Here is a 15,999-nt window from a genome sequence, read left to right on the forward strand (position 1 = left end):
GAGGAGAGGGCGGGCCCAGGGGTGAGGAGAGGGCGGGCCCAGGGGTGGGGAGTGGGCGGGCCCAGGGGTGGGGAGTGGGCGGGCCCAGGAGTGGGGAGTGGGCGGGCCCAGGAATGGGGGCGGGCGGGCCCTAGGTGGGGGCAGGCCCGGAGGCGGAACGTGATCGCGGAGTAGGACGCCGGGACCGGGCATCAGCGCCGGTTTGGAAATTTGTCAACTGCTTGCATCCTCTCCCTGTAGCAATCGCTACGCAGGGAGCGTTAACGAGCAGGGTCTCTGCCACCCCGGGGCGCGTTCGGGTTGTAGCAGGGGCACCAGTACCGGTTCCTTACCGTTCTCCGTGAGGAGATGAAAGCCCAGCGCCTCAGCAGCACCGCCATCCCTCACCGAGGAGGTGACACTGAAAGAGCAAGAGCGGCGCTGGGAGTAAGCGAACTCGCTGCAGCGCCGCCATGGGCAGGAGGACTAAAGTATTCGGCTCATAGTTCAACGGCAGTAAGGGTGTGAATAGAAGCCTTTGAAGTTAGTCTTCAAATATGTGCAGAAAAGAGGGGGGAAAAGATCACAATTTATTTATTGGTAAGGATTGTGTCAAATTGGAAGAAGCAGTGTGGAAAATTGCAATGGACAGTCATAGGTCAAAGGATGTCAGTCTTCACTTTAGAAGACTTAGAATACTTCCCCAAGATGCTTGAAAATCAAGGTTTGAATTTGGAGAGAGGAACGTAAAATAATCACCACCAACAGAGAAATGGTACTAGAAAATGGGAACTAAGGGGCAACTTTTTCACACAGTGGGTGGTGCATGTATGGGATGAGCTGCCAGAGCAAGTGGTGGAGGCTGGTACAATTACAACATTTAAAAGGCATCTGTATGGGTACATGAATAGGAAGGGTTTGGAGGGATACGGTCCAAATGCTGGCAAATGGAGCCAGATTAATTTAGGATATCTGGTCGGCATGGACAAGTTGGATCGAAGGGTCTGTTTCCATACTGTACAACTCTTTGACACTACTGCTTGAAAAGCAGCCATGAGTGTCAGGTTGATTGCTTCTAAAAAAGTAATCATTGCTTTTCAAAATAATCCTTTTCCCATTTTAATTCTCAATCAAAGTATAGCAAAAAAAATACAGTCTATATTATTTTGAGAGTTTGGATTTCAAAATAGTAGTATATGGGTGGTGGTTACTTTTTTGAAGGTTTTTTTTGAAAACAATAACTAAGTCTGAAATGAAATATACAAATATTTTGCTTTTGTCTTCCCTATAGATGATATAAAAACATTTTAGTAACAGCTATAAAGCAAGAAGTGGAAGGGAAAGAGGAAATGAACAAAATTACAATCAGCACGGTGGCTCAGTGGTTGGCACTGCTGCCTCACAGCATCAGGGACCTGGGTTCGGTTTCACCCTCGGGCGACTGTCTGTGTGGAGTTTGCACATTCTCCCCATGTCTGTGTGGGTTTTCTCCAGGTGCTCCGGTTTCCTCCCACAGTCCAAAGATGTGCAGGTTAGGTGGATTGGCTATGCTAAATTGTCCGTAGTGTTCAGGGACGTGTAGATTGGGGGGATGGGTCTGAGTGGGATGCTCTGAGGGTCAGTGTGGACTTGTTGGGCTGATGGGCGTGTTCCCACACTGTAGGGATTCTATGAAGAATGGAAGTGGTACTAAACAAACTTAGGAAGTTGTGAGCTGACAAGTCTCTGGATCCATATTGACATCATCGCAAGATCTTAAAGAAGGCTTGTATTCACTTGAATATAGAAGATTTTCTTGCCTGGGACAGCAAGTAATCTAGATCCAAAGCTGGTAGATGGAGTTAGGATACAGATCTGCTGTGATCCAAGTGAATGTGAAAACTGGTGGCTCAGTTAATAATGTGTTCATCTCTGAATAACAAAAGTTCCTTGTTCAAGTCCTTGAGAACAAAAACAGATGGTGCCACTCTGATGCAGTATTAAGGTAATACTGCACTGGCCGAGGTGATATAGAGGTAGTAAATGTATTGGAATTCATTTTCCAAAATTCCCTGGATTCAGCAAAGTTTCCATCAGACTGAAGCAAATATAACTCATCTATTCGAGGATGGAGGGAGGCAGGAAACTATAAGCAAGATAGCTTGATGTCTATCATGGGCAAGGTATTAGAATCAATCATCAAAGAGATTACAGTTTCAAAGTTGCATCAAAGAGATTTTAGTTGAATAGTTTAAAAAAATGTCAAGGTGGTTAGGAAGAGTCAGTATGGTCTTGTCAAAGGAAAATTTATGTTTAACCAGTCTGCTATAGTGCTTTGAAGGAGTAACATGCTGTTGATAAAGGAGAGCCTGTATATATTCTACACTTGGATTTGCAAAAGGCATTTTAAAAGGAACCACATCATAGATTATTGCAGAAAATAAAAGTTCATGATGTAGGGCTAATGTATTAGTCTGGATGGAAGATTGGCTGACTGGCAATAAACAGAGAGTATATATAAACTGGTCTTTGATTAGCAAGATGTGACAAGTGGGGCCTCAACATTTTCCAATTTATATCAATGACTTAGATAAGGGATGTGAAGGCATGCTGGGTAAATTTGCAGACAATATCAAGATAAGTAGGAAAGTATGCGGTGAAGATGTCATGAGGTTGAGTGTGTGGGCAAAAAAATATAGCAGATGGAATATAATGTGGTAAATTATGATGTAGTTCACAGCTGTGAGAAGAATAAAGAAGCAGAGCATTTCCAAACGGACAACAACTGAATTCAGAGGTGAGGAAAGATTCAGGCGTCCTGGAGCATGAGTCATAAAAAGCTAATACACAGGCACAGCATATAGTCAGGAAGGTTAATGGAATGCTATGCTTTTTTAAAAAATAAGATCAATTATAGATAAAATTTAGGATGTTATGCTTCAGTTATATAGAGCATTGGTGGGATCACATCTCAAATAGTGTGTGTGGTTTTGGTCTCCTTATTTAAGGAAGGGTGTAAGTGCTTTGGAGACTGTTCAGAGCAAATTTATTAGATTGATACCTGGACTGAACAGATTGTCTTATAAGTTGGACAGGCTGGATTTGTTTCCACTGGCGATTAGAATTGTGAAAGATGATTTGATTCAAATGTACAAGATCCTGAATGGTCTTGACAAAGAGGACATGGAATAAGGGGCACCATTTTATAATTAGGGGCTGCCCTTACAGACAGAGATAAGGAGATTTTTTTTTCCTCTCAGAAGGTTGTGTGACTTTGAAACTCTGCCTCAGAAGGTGAAGGAGTTGGTTAATTGATTATTCTTAAGACAAAGGTGGATTGATTTTTCTACTTAAAAAAATACGTATGGTTATTGGGGTAGAAAGGGAATGTGGAACTTGGAATATGAAACAAGCAGTTCAGCCATGATCTTATTGAATGGTGGAGCAGGTTCAAGGGGCTGAATGGTCGGCTTCTGCTCCTATTTCATATCTTCAGACAGCCATCTGGCCTATTGACCTAATTCAATATATATCAGAGAGCAGGGGCCCATTTCTGATGTTGTGGAGGGGAAGGTCATTGATGAAGCAGCTGAAGATGGTTAGACCAAGGCCACCTTGAGAAACTACTGCAGAGATGTCCTGGAGATGAGATGACTGACCTCACATAACCAGAACCATCTTCCATTCTGCCAGCTACAACTCTAACCCAGGAGGGATTTTCCTCCAGATTCCCATTGACTCCAGTATTGTTTGGGTTCCTTGAGGCCACACTTGGTCAAATGCTGCTTTGATGTAAAAGGGCAATCATTCTTACGTCATTTCTGGCATTCAGCTCATTTGTCCATGTTTGAACCAAGGCTATAATGAGGTCAGGAGCTGAATGGCCCTGGCAGAACCCAAACTAGGCATCACTGAGCAGGTGCTACTTGATAGTGCTGTTTATGATACCTTCAATGACTTTATTGATGATTGAGAGTCGATTTGATGGGGCAGTAAGTGGCTGGGTTGGATTTGTCTTGCTTTTCAGGTTAGGTGGAATGTTGTGGGGTTCATTTTTCTCCAGTGAGTTAATTGTCCACCACCATTCATGACTGGATGGCGCAGGACAGCAGAGCTTAGATCTGATTGTTTATGGAATCACTTGGTGCTATCACTTGCTGCTTACAGTAATTGGCATGGAAATAATCCTGCTGTATGGCTTTGCCAAGTTGACACCTCATGTTTGGTATGCCCTCCTACACTCTTTATTGAAAGAGAGTTGATCCCCTGGCTCAAGTAGTGGTCAGGTGGAGGAGATGCCAGGCCATAAGACTACAGACTATTCATTCTGAGGAAGGGTCACCAGACCCAAAACATTAACTCTGTTCTCTTTTTCACAGATGCTGCCAGACCTGCCGAGCTTTTCCAGCAACTTTGTAGTCTGGAACAAAAACAGACTGTGTTTGAGTACAATTCTGTTGCTACTGATGACCCACAGCACTTCACAGATGCTTGGTCTGGAGGTGCTAGATCTATTCAAAGTCTATCCCATATAGCTTGGTTATAATTCCGCACAATGTAAGGTAGTCTCACAGTGAACGTAGGAATATCTCACAGGTCTCTGGATTACAAGTCCAACACTAATACCACTACACTAGTGTCTGATGGTTTAACAAACTGGTAGAGGCTTAATGGCCTCCTTCCACAGCAGAAAGATTGGCTCAAGTAAATTCTGATAGCAAGGAACTGTACTTGCTCTGTTGTGATGTCAGAAATCAGCAGTCAATTTGCATAAAGGAAGCCCCACAATCAAGAATGATTATGGACCTGATAAAGAGATAGTAGGAACTGCAGATGCTGGAGAATCTGAGATAACAAGGTGTAGAGCTGGATGAACACAGCAGGCCAAGGAGCAGGAAGGCTGACGTTTCGGGCCTAGACCCTTCTTCAGAAAATGGATCTTTTAGAAGATCCACAGGATCTTTTACAGCCAGCTAAGTAGACAGATCGGGCCTTGTTTTAACAGACCACATGAACGATAGGATCTTTGGCAGCACATGCAATGCTTTGAGATTCACCGTGGTGCCTTAGACAGCATCTTCCAAACTCACAACCACTTCTGTCTAGAAGGACAAGAAAATCAGATAAATAGGAATACCACCACCTCAGAGTTCCCCTCCAAGCCACCGTTCCGTGAGCATCACTAGGTCAAAACCCTGGAACACATTCCCTGAAGGCATTGTGGGTATAGCTACACCAAATGGACTGCAGTGGGTCAAGGCTACAGCTCACTACCACCACCTTGAGGGCAATTAGAGTAGTGCAATAAATCTCAACCAGCATTATTTAAATTCCATATAAAAAGGGAATAAAAAACTTGCTATATTTATTTGGGCATCTTAAACTCCACTCAACATCAGTAGGTTATTATCCTTGTATACATGGACTGACCAATGAACATAAGGGCTTAGAGTAGCTGGCTATTCAGCCCCTTGAGCCTGCTCCACCATTTGATATGATCTTGGCCTGAACTCCATGTCTCCTCAGCATAACCCTTCAACCCATTATTAATTTTAAAAAAGTCTCCCTCTCTTCACAATTACTTAACGTCCCAGCATCTGCCACACCCTGGGATAGCAAATTCCAGATTCACAACTTTTTGAGAGAAGTAATTTCTCATCTGTTTTAAATTTGCCACCCTTTATTCTAAACCTATGATCTCTCATTCTAGATTGTTTTTGTCTCATGAGACATTCTTTCTACATCTATTTTGTTAGATCCCTTTAGCTCTTATTAGATCTCTGAATTCTCCTAAACTCAGTAAACTGAAGTCATACAACATGGAAACAGACCTTTCAGTCCAACTTGTCCATGCTGACTAGATAAATCTACTCCCATTTGCCAGCATTTGGCCCATATCCCTCTAAACCCTTCCTATTCATGTAAAAATCCAGATGCTTTTTAAAATGTTGTAATTGTACTTGCTTCCAGCAGCTCATTACACGCGCGCACACACGCACCACTCTCTGCGTGAAAAAGTTGCCCCTCAGATCCCTTTTTAATCCTTCCCCTCTCACCTTAAACCTATGCACCCTAGTTTTTGGCTCCCCTAACCTGGGGAAAAAGACCTTGGTTATTCACCCTATCCATGCCCCTCCTGATTTTATAAACCTCTATAAAAGGTCACCCCTCAGCCTCTGATGGTCCAGGGAAAATAGGCTGAATAAGCTGGGGCTTTCCCTATAGCTCAAACCCTCCAGCCCTGGCAACATCCTTATACATGTTTTCCGAACCCTTTCAATTTTCAGAATGTCTTTCCTATATCAGGGAGGCCAGAATTGGATGCAGTATTCCAAAAGTGGTCTAACCAATATCCTATAGAGTCGCAACATGACCTCTCAGAACAAATCCCACATCTAATGTTAATGAATTAACAAATCTAATGAACCTCCTTTGAACTGCCTCCAATACAATAGCATCCTTCCTCAATCCAGAAGAAACCAGAAACCTTTTGTCCTTGTCACACTGAACTGTTCAACCCACCTACTGCCTGTGTTCCATCATGATATCCCCCATGGAGCAAGCAAGTTCCTTCTCGAAGTTCCTATTTGTCAAACGGCAGGCTTTGAACTACTGCAGTCACAGTTCTTCTTGCTAAACAGGATCAGGATGAGCCCAGGGCCTCTGTGCAGCCAACTTCCACTTCCCAGGCCCTCAGACAAACCCCTTTTGCACTCGCAGAGACAAACTGTGTTGCCAACAAGGGTCCCCTTTACAAAGGGTGATAGACTAACCACCTTAAACTCAGCAACTGAACTCCAGGCATTTGCAGAATAAAAAAAACAATATATTACACCAAGATTTCAAACACTTTAATTTGATCACATTTTAAAACACAATTAGAATTGCAACAACCTGCAGGTGGATTACTGTATAAAAGTTGAATCTTCAAAAATTTAAAGCACTTTTAAAAGTTGAATCTCAGGACTGATCACATCTTCAGGCTTAAATCGGAAGATTTATGCTTCACAATTAATTACGAGTTAACGTATGGGGGTCACGGAGTATTCCCGAGAAAGGGTCTGTACTTGAACCACTGTCACCTGACAAGTTTTTTTTGAAAGTGGCCTGGTGTCCACAGCTTAGATTTATGCCAACCAGCAAGCACACCCTCACACCTTAACTCTGCAGACAAGTGAAAGGGGGAAGAGGGTATCAGCAGTTTTGTCTGCTGCGGATAGGGGCCATTGCTTCTCTAAACATCCTAAGTCTGAACTGATGGAAGAGGCACATGGTGCCAGCATAAGACCAATCATTCTGAAGGAGGATAGCAGCAAGATGTACTGTGCAGCAAGGGCACCTTCCTGACTAAGTTGGCTTGTACTCAGTCACCTAGGGAAAAGGTTGGAACCTTCAGCATCATCCCACAGTTAGAAGTGAAAATGATGCCTTCAGTACAAGCAACCTTGAATCAAACCCTCAAGGAGGAAGGAACCCAAGAAGGATCTAACCCAGAAGATATGTCCTCCCCCCACGTATTAGAGCAACCCTTGCTCCAGAGGGAAGTAGTATAGGTGCAGGACTGATCAAGGTTTACCTCAAGGATCAGTGGTTCCATTTATCAGGGTGGCAAGGGCTGGTTATACACTGCCAAGACAGACTAAAGTTGGTCTCTACCTCAGCAAGGGGCCATGGTACTCAAAGTGGCAGTATGCCGAGGAATACCTCCACCCTCTAATCCAGGGTTTGCAGCAGTCTGTGTTGGAAGTTGGGGGAAGGCACACTCACCTCAGGGAACACAGACATACATTAAAAACATGAAAATTGTAAATCCCAAGACTTACTTGGGAAATTATCCAATTCTCCCCACATCCTTTCTGCATTAGGCACTGAAAATAAATGAGGTGGAGATAGAGAGAGGTAGATACAGTGAGCAAAAGGGAGAGAGAGATTCCTGAGAGAGAGATTCCCAGTGACTGGGCCAGGTTAATGTGCAAAAGCTTTCCCAAAAAATTGGAATTACACTGCACATCCAGTCACTGAGCACAAGGTACACTCTCTTCCTGCGGTTGGAATTCTAGGTCACTGTTACCATGAAGACAGATGTTCCTCAGCCAACCATGCTCCAATCTGATGATCAATTTTCTAAAAACAAAAAAACAGAATGGAATTAAACTCCTTCAATATTTCACTCACCATTGTTTGGAAGTGATTAGTTCAAGCATCAAAACCCACACGAGTCTCTTTCTCAAAATTGTTTCCTATTGCCAAAAAGGAGCTTATTTTATTTTGGGGTTGGGAGTTTGGGCAGAAGAAGAATAGGAAACTTTTATTTCCCCAATCAAAACACTCCTAGGCCAGGGATAGCACAGGATCAGATACAGAGGAAAGCTTTCTGTACACTGTCCCCATTAAACACTCCCAGCACAGAGACAGCATGGCGTTAAATACAGAGTAAAGCACCCTCTACTCTTAAACCGAGAGTAAACAGAAATTAAAGTGTCTCTCGGTACCGTTTCCAAACACTCCCAGCACAATGTTAGATACAGAGTAAAACCTTCTCGACACCATCCCCATCAAACATTCTTGGGCCAGGGATAGCACAGGGTTACACAGTAAAATTTCTTCTGCACTAATCACCAAATCCAGAAAAGGGACACTATGGGGTTAAATACAGAGTAAAGGTGAGGTAACGCTCCCTCTACAGAGCCTCAGGGTACCCACAGAAAGGCATCTTGTGCAGTGTGTGAATTCCCTTAGTCTGGCCCATTCTAGAGGGTCTCTCTGTTGTAGACAGAGCTGTGTGCTGTGGCTAAAGTGTCTAACCTCATTAGCAGGAATCGTATCCTTTAATCAGTGTGGATTAGGTTCAATTATTTGCACGGAGGAGAGTGTACCATTGACAACTGTCCATCGACTATCTTCAGTGTTAAAAACTCGGAGATTTTACAGCCAAAGTTTTGTAGCCCGGGTTGTGGGGGAGGTTGTTGACTTGCTCATCGAGCTGGCTTGTTCCCGTTCAGATGTCACAAGCCAGCTCAGCGAGCAAGTCAACAACCTCATTTTACAGCCATTATAGAAATTGCTGAGAATCTCCAGTGACACTCGTGTTTAAATCTGCCAGAAGATGCATTGCACACTGTACAAAGCTACTTCTTTCTGAACCAACACCTCCAGCCTCAGTTCTCCGAGCTCTGTGTCTCACCTGTCTGGCTTGTCGGAGAGATGGCAAGTCCTCCTGCTGCACAGGAAGCATGTTCGCACAGTGTGCGGTACCATTGATGACCAAGGCCACTTCAGAATGCGACTGGTTCTTCAGCACACTGAGCACGTGCCACGGATCAATGTCACCTTCAGAAAGGGATCAGAAACCATCAACAATGGAACAAATCCAGCAGTGCAGTTGGGTACAATCAATACTCCGTACCTGTCCCGCACCTGCCAACCCAGCACTGTAAACATTCAAGAAATCCTGCAGAAAAATAGCACAGAAGTAGAGATGATGGGGAAGGGACAAAGTGCAAGATGAAGACAGCGAACACACATGAGACACCTCCCTACACCATTCAGTGAATGCACTACCTACAGTGAAACTGAACCACAATGGCATTGTGAACTAGCAATCCATAGACTGATTAAAGATCTGGGGACACGGATTCAAATCCCACCAGTTGCTGGTAGCATTTAATTTCCATAAATCTGGAAGTGAAACCTAGCCTCAGCAATGCTGACCATGAAACTACTGCATGTTATAAAAACCTATCTAGTTCAAAGAATCCTTTAGGGAGGGAAATCTGCTGTCCTTAACTGGTCTGGTCCACCCAAGACCCAAACCAATGTGGTTGACTCTTAACAGTCTTCTGACATGACCCAGCAAGCCACTTAGTTCAAGGGCAATTAAGGACAGACAACAAATGCCAGCCTTGCCAGTGACACCCACATCTCAAAATAATCAAAAAAGCAAAACGCACAGGAGATCCCAGGCACCATCAGGTTTGTTAATCTCAGACATGGGTCACTAAAGAGAGCTCCTGAGTAAAGCAGGATGGATGAAACAAATAAGGGAGAGGATTCAGAAGAAATTTACCAGGAATGGAGGGTTTGCAATATAAAAGTAGGCTGGGACATTTTCAACTGGAGCAAAAAGGTGGATTAGGGGAGACTTTGAGGTTTATAAAATCATGAGGGGCATAGATAAAGTAAGTGACAAGAGCCTTTTCCCTAGGGTGGAGCAAGTTCAAACGTAGGGGGCATTTTGTTTTTTAAAAAAAAGAGAGAGGAGAAAGATTTGAGAAAAGGACAAGGGGCAACTTTTTTGTTTTTAGAAACAGTGGTTAGTGTTTGGAATGAACTGCCAGAGGAAAGAGTAGATGCGGATACAGTTCCAATGTTTAAAAGGCATTTGGATAAGTACATAAAGAAGTTTGGAGGGATATGGGCCAAGTGCAGGCAGGTGAGACTAGTTTAGTTTGTAACTATGGTTGGACCAAAGGGTCTGTTTCTGTGTTTTGTGACTCAGAATAGTTCAGGCTCCAAGCATGTACATGTACTTGAGACCTCACAATGAGGAGCTTATTCAGGACAAAGATGTTGGGAAGCAACTCAATCTGCACAGTCTGCACTCAGACAACAACGAGAAACACCTTGTGCACCCATGTCCTGTTCCTCCTCAGGACAGGGCCATGGAATCTTCCACATCTAGTGAGAACAGACAGGACTTGGATTTCATGGCACCGCCATCAGTGCAGCATTCCATTAGTATCGTACTGGAGCTCCGCCTAGGCTTTGGTGCTCTAGTCTCCGGAATGGAGCTCAAGAGCAGAACCTTTTGATTCTTGTCAGAGGTTCCCACTGAGCCAAACGCAATACACAGAATTCCACCCAGGAACATATTTAAAAGCCTGAGACCAGGTTTACATCAATTCCCCACTCTGGGCAAGATCAGAGCCAGAAAGTGGGAATGAGACAGTTCAGGATAGTGACAAAAGCAGATTGAAGTGCTTCAATACAAAGTATGCATACATGTTGAAAGAATGGGACAGGTTAGAGGGAGCAAACTGCTTTTCAGCAACCAAGGGATTGCAAGAGTGAGGGATGGCAAATCTAAGATCAAAATATTTGCAGAGAGTTAGTGATTGAGACAGAAATTGCAGAAAAAAAATCCATTCCATTTCCAGTCAATTACATAGAAATGCAGAATAGATAGAGCCCACATCAGTTTCACTTGATGAACCTTTTATTTCAATTCATTCTTGGCATGTGGGCATCATTGGTATAGCAGCATTTACTGCTTGCCTCCAATTACCTCGGAGAAGGTGGTGAGCTGCCTTCTTGAACTGCTACAGTCCACAAATCGGGTAGCTACACCCAGATGCTGTTAGGGAGGTAGTTCCAGGATTTTGACACAGTGACAGTGAAGTTGGGAAGTGACTTGGAAGGAAACTCACAGGTGCTAGTGCTCCCATTCATCTGCTGCTTTGTGCTTCTAGATGGTACAGGTTTGGAAACAGCTACCAAAAGGAGACTTGACCAGTTGCTGCAATGCATCTTTTAGATGATGCATACTGCTGTCACCATGCATCAGTGGTTGTGGGTGTTTGTGGATGTTGTGCCAATCAAGCAAGGTGCTTGGTCCCAGATAGTGTCAAGGGTATTGTTGGAGCTGCACACATCCAGGCAAGTGGGGTGGATTCTATCAGAATCAAATTGTGGGGAGACAGCAGGTTAATTATTTGCTGCAGGAATTCTAGCCTCTGAACTTGGTTTACAATCCACATAACCTTCCGTTCCCTTTATCTTCACATACATCTGTACCAACCAACACAACCATCCTGGTTGTAACAAGTTCCACATTCTAACTGACCGAGTGAAGAAGTTTCTCCCGATTTCTTAACAGTTTCAACGTTAAGCGTACTCTTTTTCCATAATTATTTAGTGCCTTTGCAAAAGCAAAGAAAGAATGTACAGACATTTCACAAGAGTGGAATCAGACAAACATAATGAGTCACAAGAGGGAGCAACATCTCAAGAGGGAGCATGGAGAGATTTAGGACAGGAATTCCACAGTTTAGGGCCTTGGAAACTAACAACATTCAATTAAAGTGCTGTCAGATGTAGAAATATGGGAATAGGGCAGATACATGTAGCTAGAACCACTTGCCCCTGTGGAGGGCAAAAACCAACACAGGCTAGTTGGGCCAAATGGTCTCTTTCTGCATCAAATTTCTGCACGGAGCTTTTTAATTCTTCCCAACACCAGCCTTGCTAACTTCCCCTTCCTGTGTTCTGCCATCCATGTATCAGGCTTTGTCAGTCAAGTTCACAAAAATTCAGACCATAGCAGCTTCTGAGGCACATGCTCAAGTATGAGGCAGCATTTTTTCACAATATTGCAGTACTCACTTTAGCCACATGGTGTCAGCAACATACCAGGATTGGAATCCAGCTCTACAATATTCCTTCAGTATTTTCATTCTTGGAATACGAGCATTGCTGGCAGGGTCAGGATTTATTCCCGCCTGTAGGCATTCTGAACATGCAGAGCAATCTTTAACCACAAAATCAGTGGGAAAAGGCAAGGGGCTCAGATACTAGGATTTTGATACATTGACACGCTTAGGTTAGGATGGCATGAGAGATTTTGAGGTGACAACGTCACGTGTCATAGGTGTCTACTGCCCTTTTGAGATAATGGGGTCAGTGTCAGAAAGATCTTTCCCTTGGAGGGACTAGAACTTGTGGAAGTGATTGGTTAGTGGTATTATCGCTGAACCGTTAAGCTAGATAAATGTTCTGGGGCCTTGGATTCGAATCCCACCAAAGGCAGATGGTGAGATAAATATAAAATCTGTAATTAAGAGCCTCATCATGATATGTCGATTGTCAGAAAACCCATCTGGTTCACCAATGTCCTTTAGGGACGGAAACTACCATCCTAACCTGGCCTACATGCGACTCCAGACCCACAGCAACGTGGTTGAGTCTTCACTGTCCTCTGGACAATTAGGGATGGGTAATAAATGCTGCCTAGCCAGTGACGTTCACATCCCATGAACCAATAACCTTTTAAAAAAAAAAAGCTGAGATAGTGCAGGATACACAAGTTCAAATCCAGAGCATTATTCTGGGTTTCTGGATTATCTCACCGGGCAAAATAACTCGAGGCCGGTATACCATTACCCTTGTACTTGTGCATAGTACTTGACACTGGTCTAGCCCCCCTCAGAGCCAGCTCTAAGAGTGAATAGAATCTCTGACAGTGATTTATATCTGTCAGCCAGGGCTCCCTGATTGGACCAGGTTAACAGCCCCAATCAGGGAACTCATTGAGGTCCCCCCAGCTGACCTCCTTACAATCACTGCACCAGGAAAAACATTCCCTTTCAGTGGTCTGACTCCTGCCTTGGCCTCAGTTTCTCAGCTGCTGAACCCCTACCCCTTGCCTTGTTACCTCCGGAAGACTACTCCAATGCTTGCCTGGCCAGACCACCATCCCTCTCATCTCCCCTTCACCCACCTGCTCCAGCAGGAGCTCCTAAGAACAGCCAGACAAGCCTCATAACATTAACTGGCATTTTTCTCTCTCTACACAGACACTGCCAGACCTGCTGAGTTTCTTCAGCATCGTCTGTGTCTGTTTCAGATTTGTAGCATCTGCAGAATTTTGCTTTTATGCTTTCAATGCTTTTCTCATCTTCTGCTCATCAGGACAGATTCACAAAAAAACCCAAATCTCAAAAGGGCCTGACAATCTATACTGCATGAAAGAGGAGGTCCAGAAGCTGCCAAATGGGGCTAGATTAATTTAGGATAACTGGTCAGCATGGACGAGTTGGTCCGAAGCGTCTGTTTCCGTGGTGTACAACTGACTCTGATTGGTAGAGGTGTTGCCATGGAGAATGCACTTGGGAACAATTAACTTCCCAGCTTTTGTTTAAATTCAAAACAGACAAATAGACTGATCGGTCAGGAACATTGTGATGAGAATAGTTTACATAGAATAGTTTCCCTTGTTACAGCCATGTATACCTGCTGTAAAATCCATTTTAATTTGCCCAAATTTTTATAGCACCACACAGTTCCAGAAGGGAATGGACAGGGGTCATGATCAATGTTTCATGTAAATGGTGCATGACTACTCTCAAAGTGACCCCCTTCAAGAAAACTGGGTGTCAAAAGTCTGAGGATGCCATGTTCCAAACCGACTGTGCACATGAAAACAAAAATTTGAAGGGGGACTTTGGTCATAGTTCCATCTCATGTTGAGGGGGTGGGCGGGAGGTGGTGATGGCCCAGTGGTATTATCGTTAGACTGTTAATTCAGGATCCCAGGTAAATGTTCCGAGGAAGGGGCACTCAACCCAAAACATTTTTAAAAAAAAAAAAAGGAAGAAATAGCAAGACATCTGGATATAAATTGTCCCATTGGGAACACCCAGCATGGGTTCATGAAGGGTAGGTCATGTTTAACTAATTTGGTGGAATTCTTTGAGCACTTATTTGCATGGTGGACAATGGGGAACCTGTGGATGTGGTGTATCTGGATTTCCAGAAGGTGTTTCACAAGGTGCCACGCCAAAGGCTGCTACACAAGATAAAGTTGCACAGTATTACAGGTAATGTATTGGCATGGATAGAGGATTGGTTGACCAGTAGAAAGCAAAGAGTAGGGGTAAATGGGTGTTTTTCTGGTTGGCGGTCAGTGGCTAGTGGTCTGCCTCAGGGATCAGTGTTGGGACCGCAATTGTTTACAATTTACATAGATGATTTGGAGTTGGGGACTAAGTGTGGTGTGTCAAAATTTGCAGATGACACTAAGGTGAGTGGTAGAGCAAAGTGTGCAGAAGACACTGAAAGTCTGCAGAGGGATATAGATAGTCTGAGTGAGTGGGCAAAGGTCTGGCAGATGGAGTACAATGTTGATAAGTGTGAGGTCATCCATTTTGGTAGGAATAACAGCAAAATGGACTATGTTTTAGATGGTGAAAAATTGCAGCACACTGCTGTACAGAGGGGCTTGGGTGTCCTTGTGCATGAAGAATCGCTAAAAGTAGGATTGCAGGTGAAGCAGGTAATTAAAAAGGCAAATGGAATTTTGTCTGCCATTGCTAGAGGGATGGAGTTTAAAAACAGGGAGGCTATGCTGCAGCTGTATAGGGTCCTGGTGAGGCCACATCTGGAGTACTGTGTGTAGTTTTGGTCTCCTTACTTGAGAAGAGATATACTAGCACTGGAGGGGGTGCAGAGGAGATTCACTCGGTTGATTCCAGAGTTGAGAGGGTTGGATTATGAGGAGAGACTGGGATTATACTCATTGGAATTCAGAAGAATGAGGGGAGATCTTATAGAAACATAAGATTATGAAGGGAATAGATAAGGTGGAGGCAGGGAGGTTGTTTCCGCTAGCAGGTGAAACTAGGACTAGAGGGCATCGCCTCAAAATAAAGGGAAGCAGATGTAGGACTGAGGTCAGGAGGAACTTCTTCACCCAAAGGGTTGAGAATCTGTGGAATTCCCTGCCCAGTGAAGCGGTTGAAGCTACCTCACTGAATGTTTTTAAGGCAAGGCTAGATAAATTTTTGAACAGTAAAGGAATTAAGGGTTATGGTGAGTGGGCGGGTAAGTGGAGCTGAGTCTCAAAAAGATCAGCCATGATCTTATTAAATGGCGGGGCAGGCTCGAGGGGCCAGATGGTGTTTTTGTGTTCTTATTAACTGTTGACCTGTTCAGCTTTTCCAGCAATTTCTGTTTTTGTGACCCAGGTAAATGTTCCAGGAGCCAGATACAAATCCTGCTGTGGTAGATGTTGGAATTTGAATTCAATAAAAAAAAATCTGGAATTAAAAAAAAAGTCTAATTATGACCACACAGCCACTGCTGATTGTCTGGAAAAACCCATCTGGTTCACCAATGTCCGTTAGGGAAGGAAACTGCCATCCTTACCTGGTCTGGCCTACATGTGACTCTAGTCCCACAGCAATGTGGTTGACTCAACCACCCTTAGTAGCCAAGCCTGCGACACCTTCATCCCATGAATTAAAAAAAATCCTTTAAACCCAGATC

At 43.9% G+C, this 15,999-nt stretch overlaps 2 protein-coding genes across 3 annotated transcripts in view; both read right to left on the reverse strand.

The window, feature by feature from the left end:
• dmac2 (distal membrane arm assembly component 2) overlaps positions 1-458 on the reverse strand; it is an 18,994-nt gene extending 18,536 nt beyond the window's left edge. The window contains exon 1 of the mRNA XM_020526774.2: positions 333-458. Within this exon, the coding sequence (XP_020382363.2) occupies positions 333-380 (48 nt within the window). The 5' untranslated portion in view covers positions 381-458. The remainder of the gene's footprint in view (positions 1-332) is intronic.
• Positions 459-6,787: 6,329 nt separating this feature from the next.
• Positions 6,788-15,999, reverse strand: part of LOC109926908 (serine protease 16) — a 36,207-nt gene continuing 26,995 nt past the window's right edge. For both annotated transcript variants that reach the window (XM_048618312.1, XM_048618313.1), the window contains exons 11-12: positions 9,143-9,288; positions 6,788-8,082 (exon numbers count right to left, since the gene is read on the reverse strand). In XM_048618312.1, the coding sequence (XP_048474269.1) occupies positions 8,026-8,082; positions 9,143-9,288 (203 nt within the window). In that variant the 3' untranslated portion in view covers positions 6,788-8,025. The remainder of the gene's footprint in view (positions 8,083-9,142; positions 9,289-15,999) is intronic.

Source organism: Rhincodon typus, chromosome 39 (genome assembly GCF_021869965.1).
Source record: "Rhincodon typus isolate 14 chromosome 39, sRhiTyp1.1, whole genome shotgun sequence".
NCBI lineage: Eukaryota > Metazoa > Chordata > Chondrichthyes > Orectolobiformes > Rhincodontidae > Rhincodon > Rhincodon typus.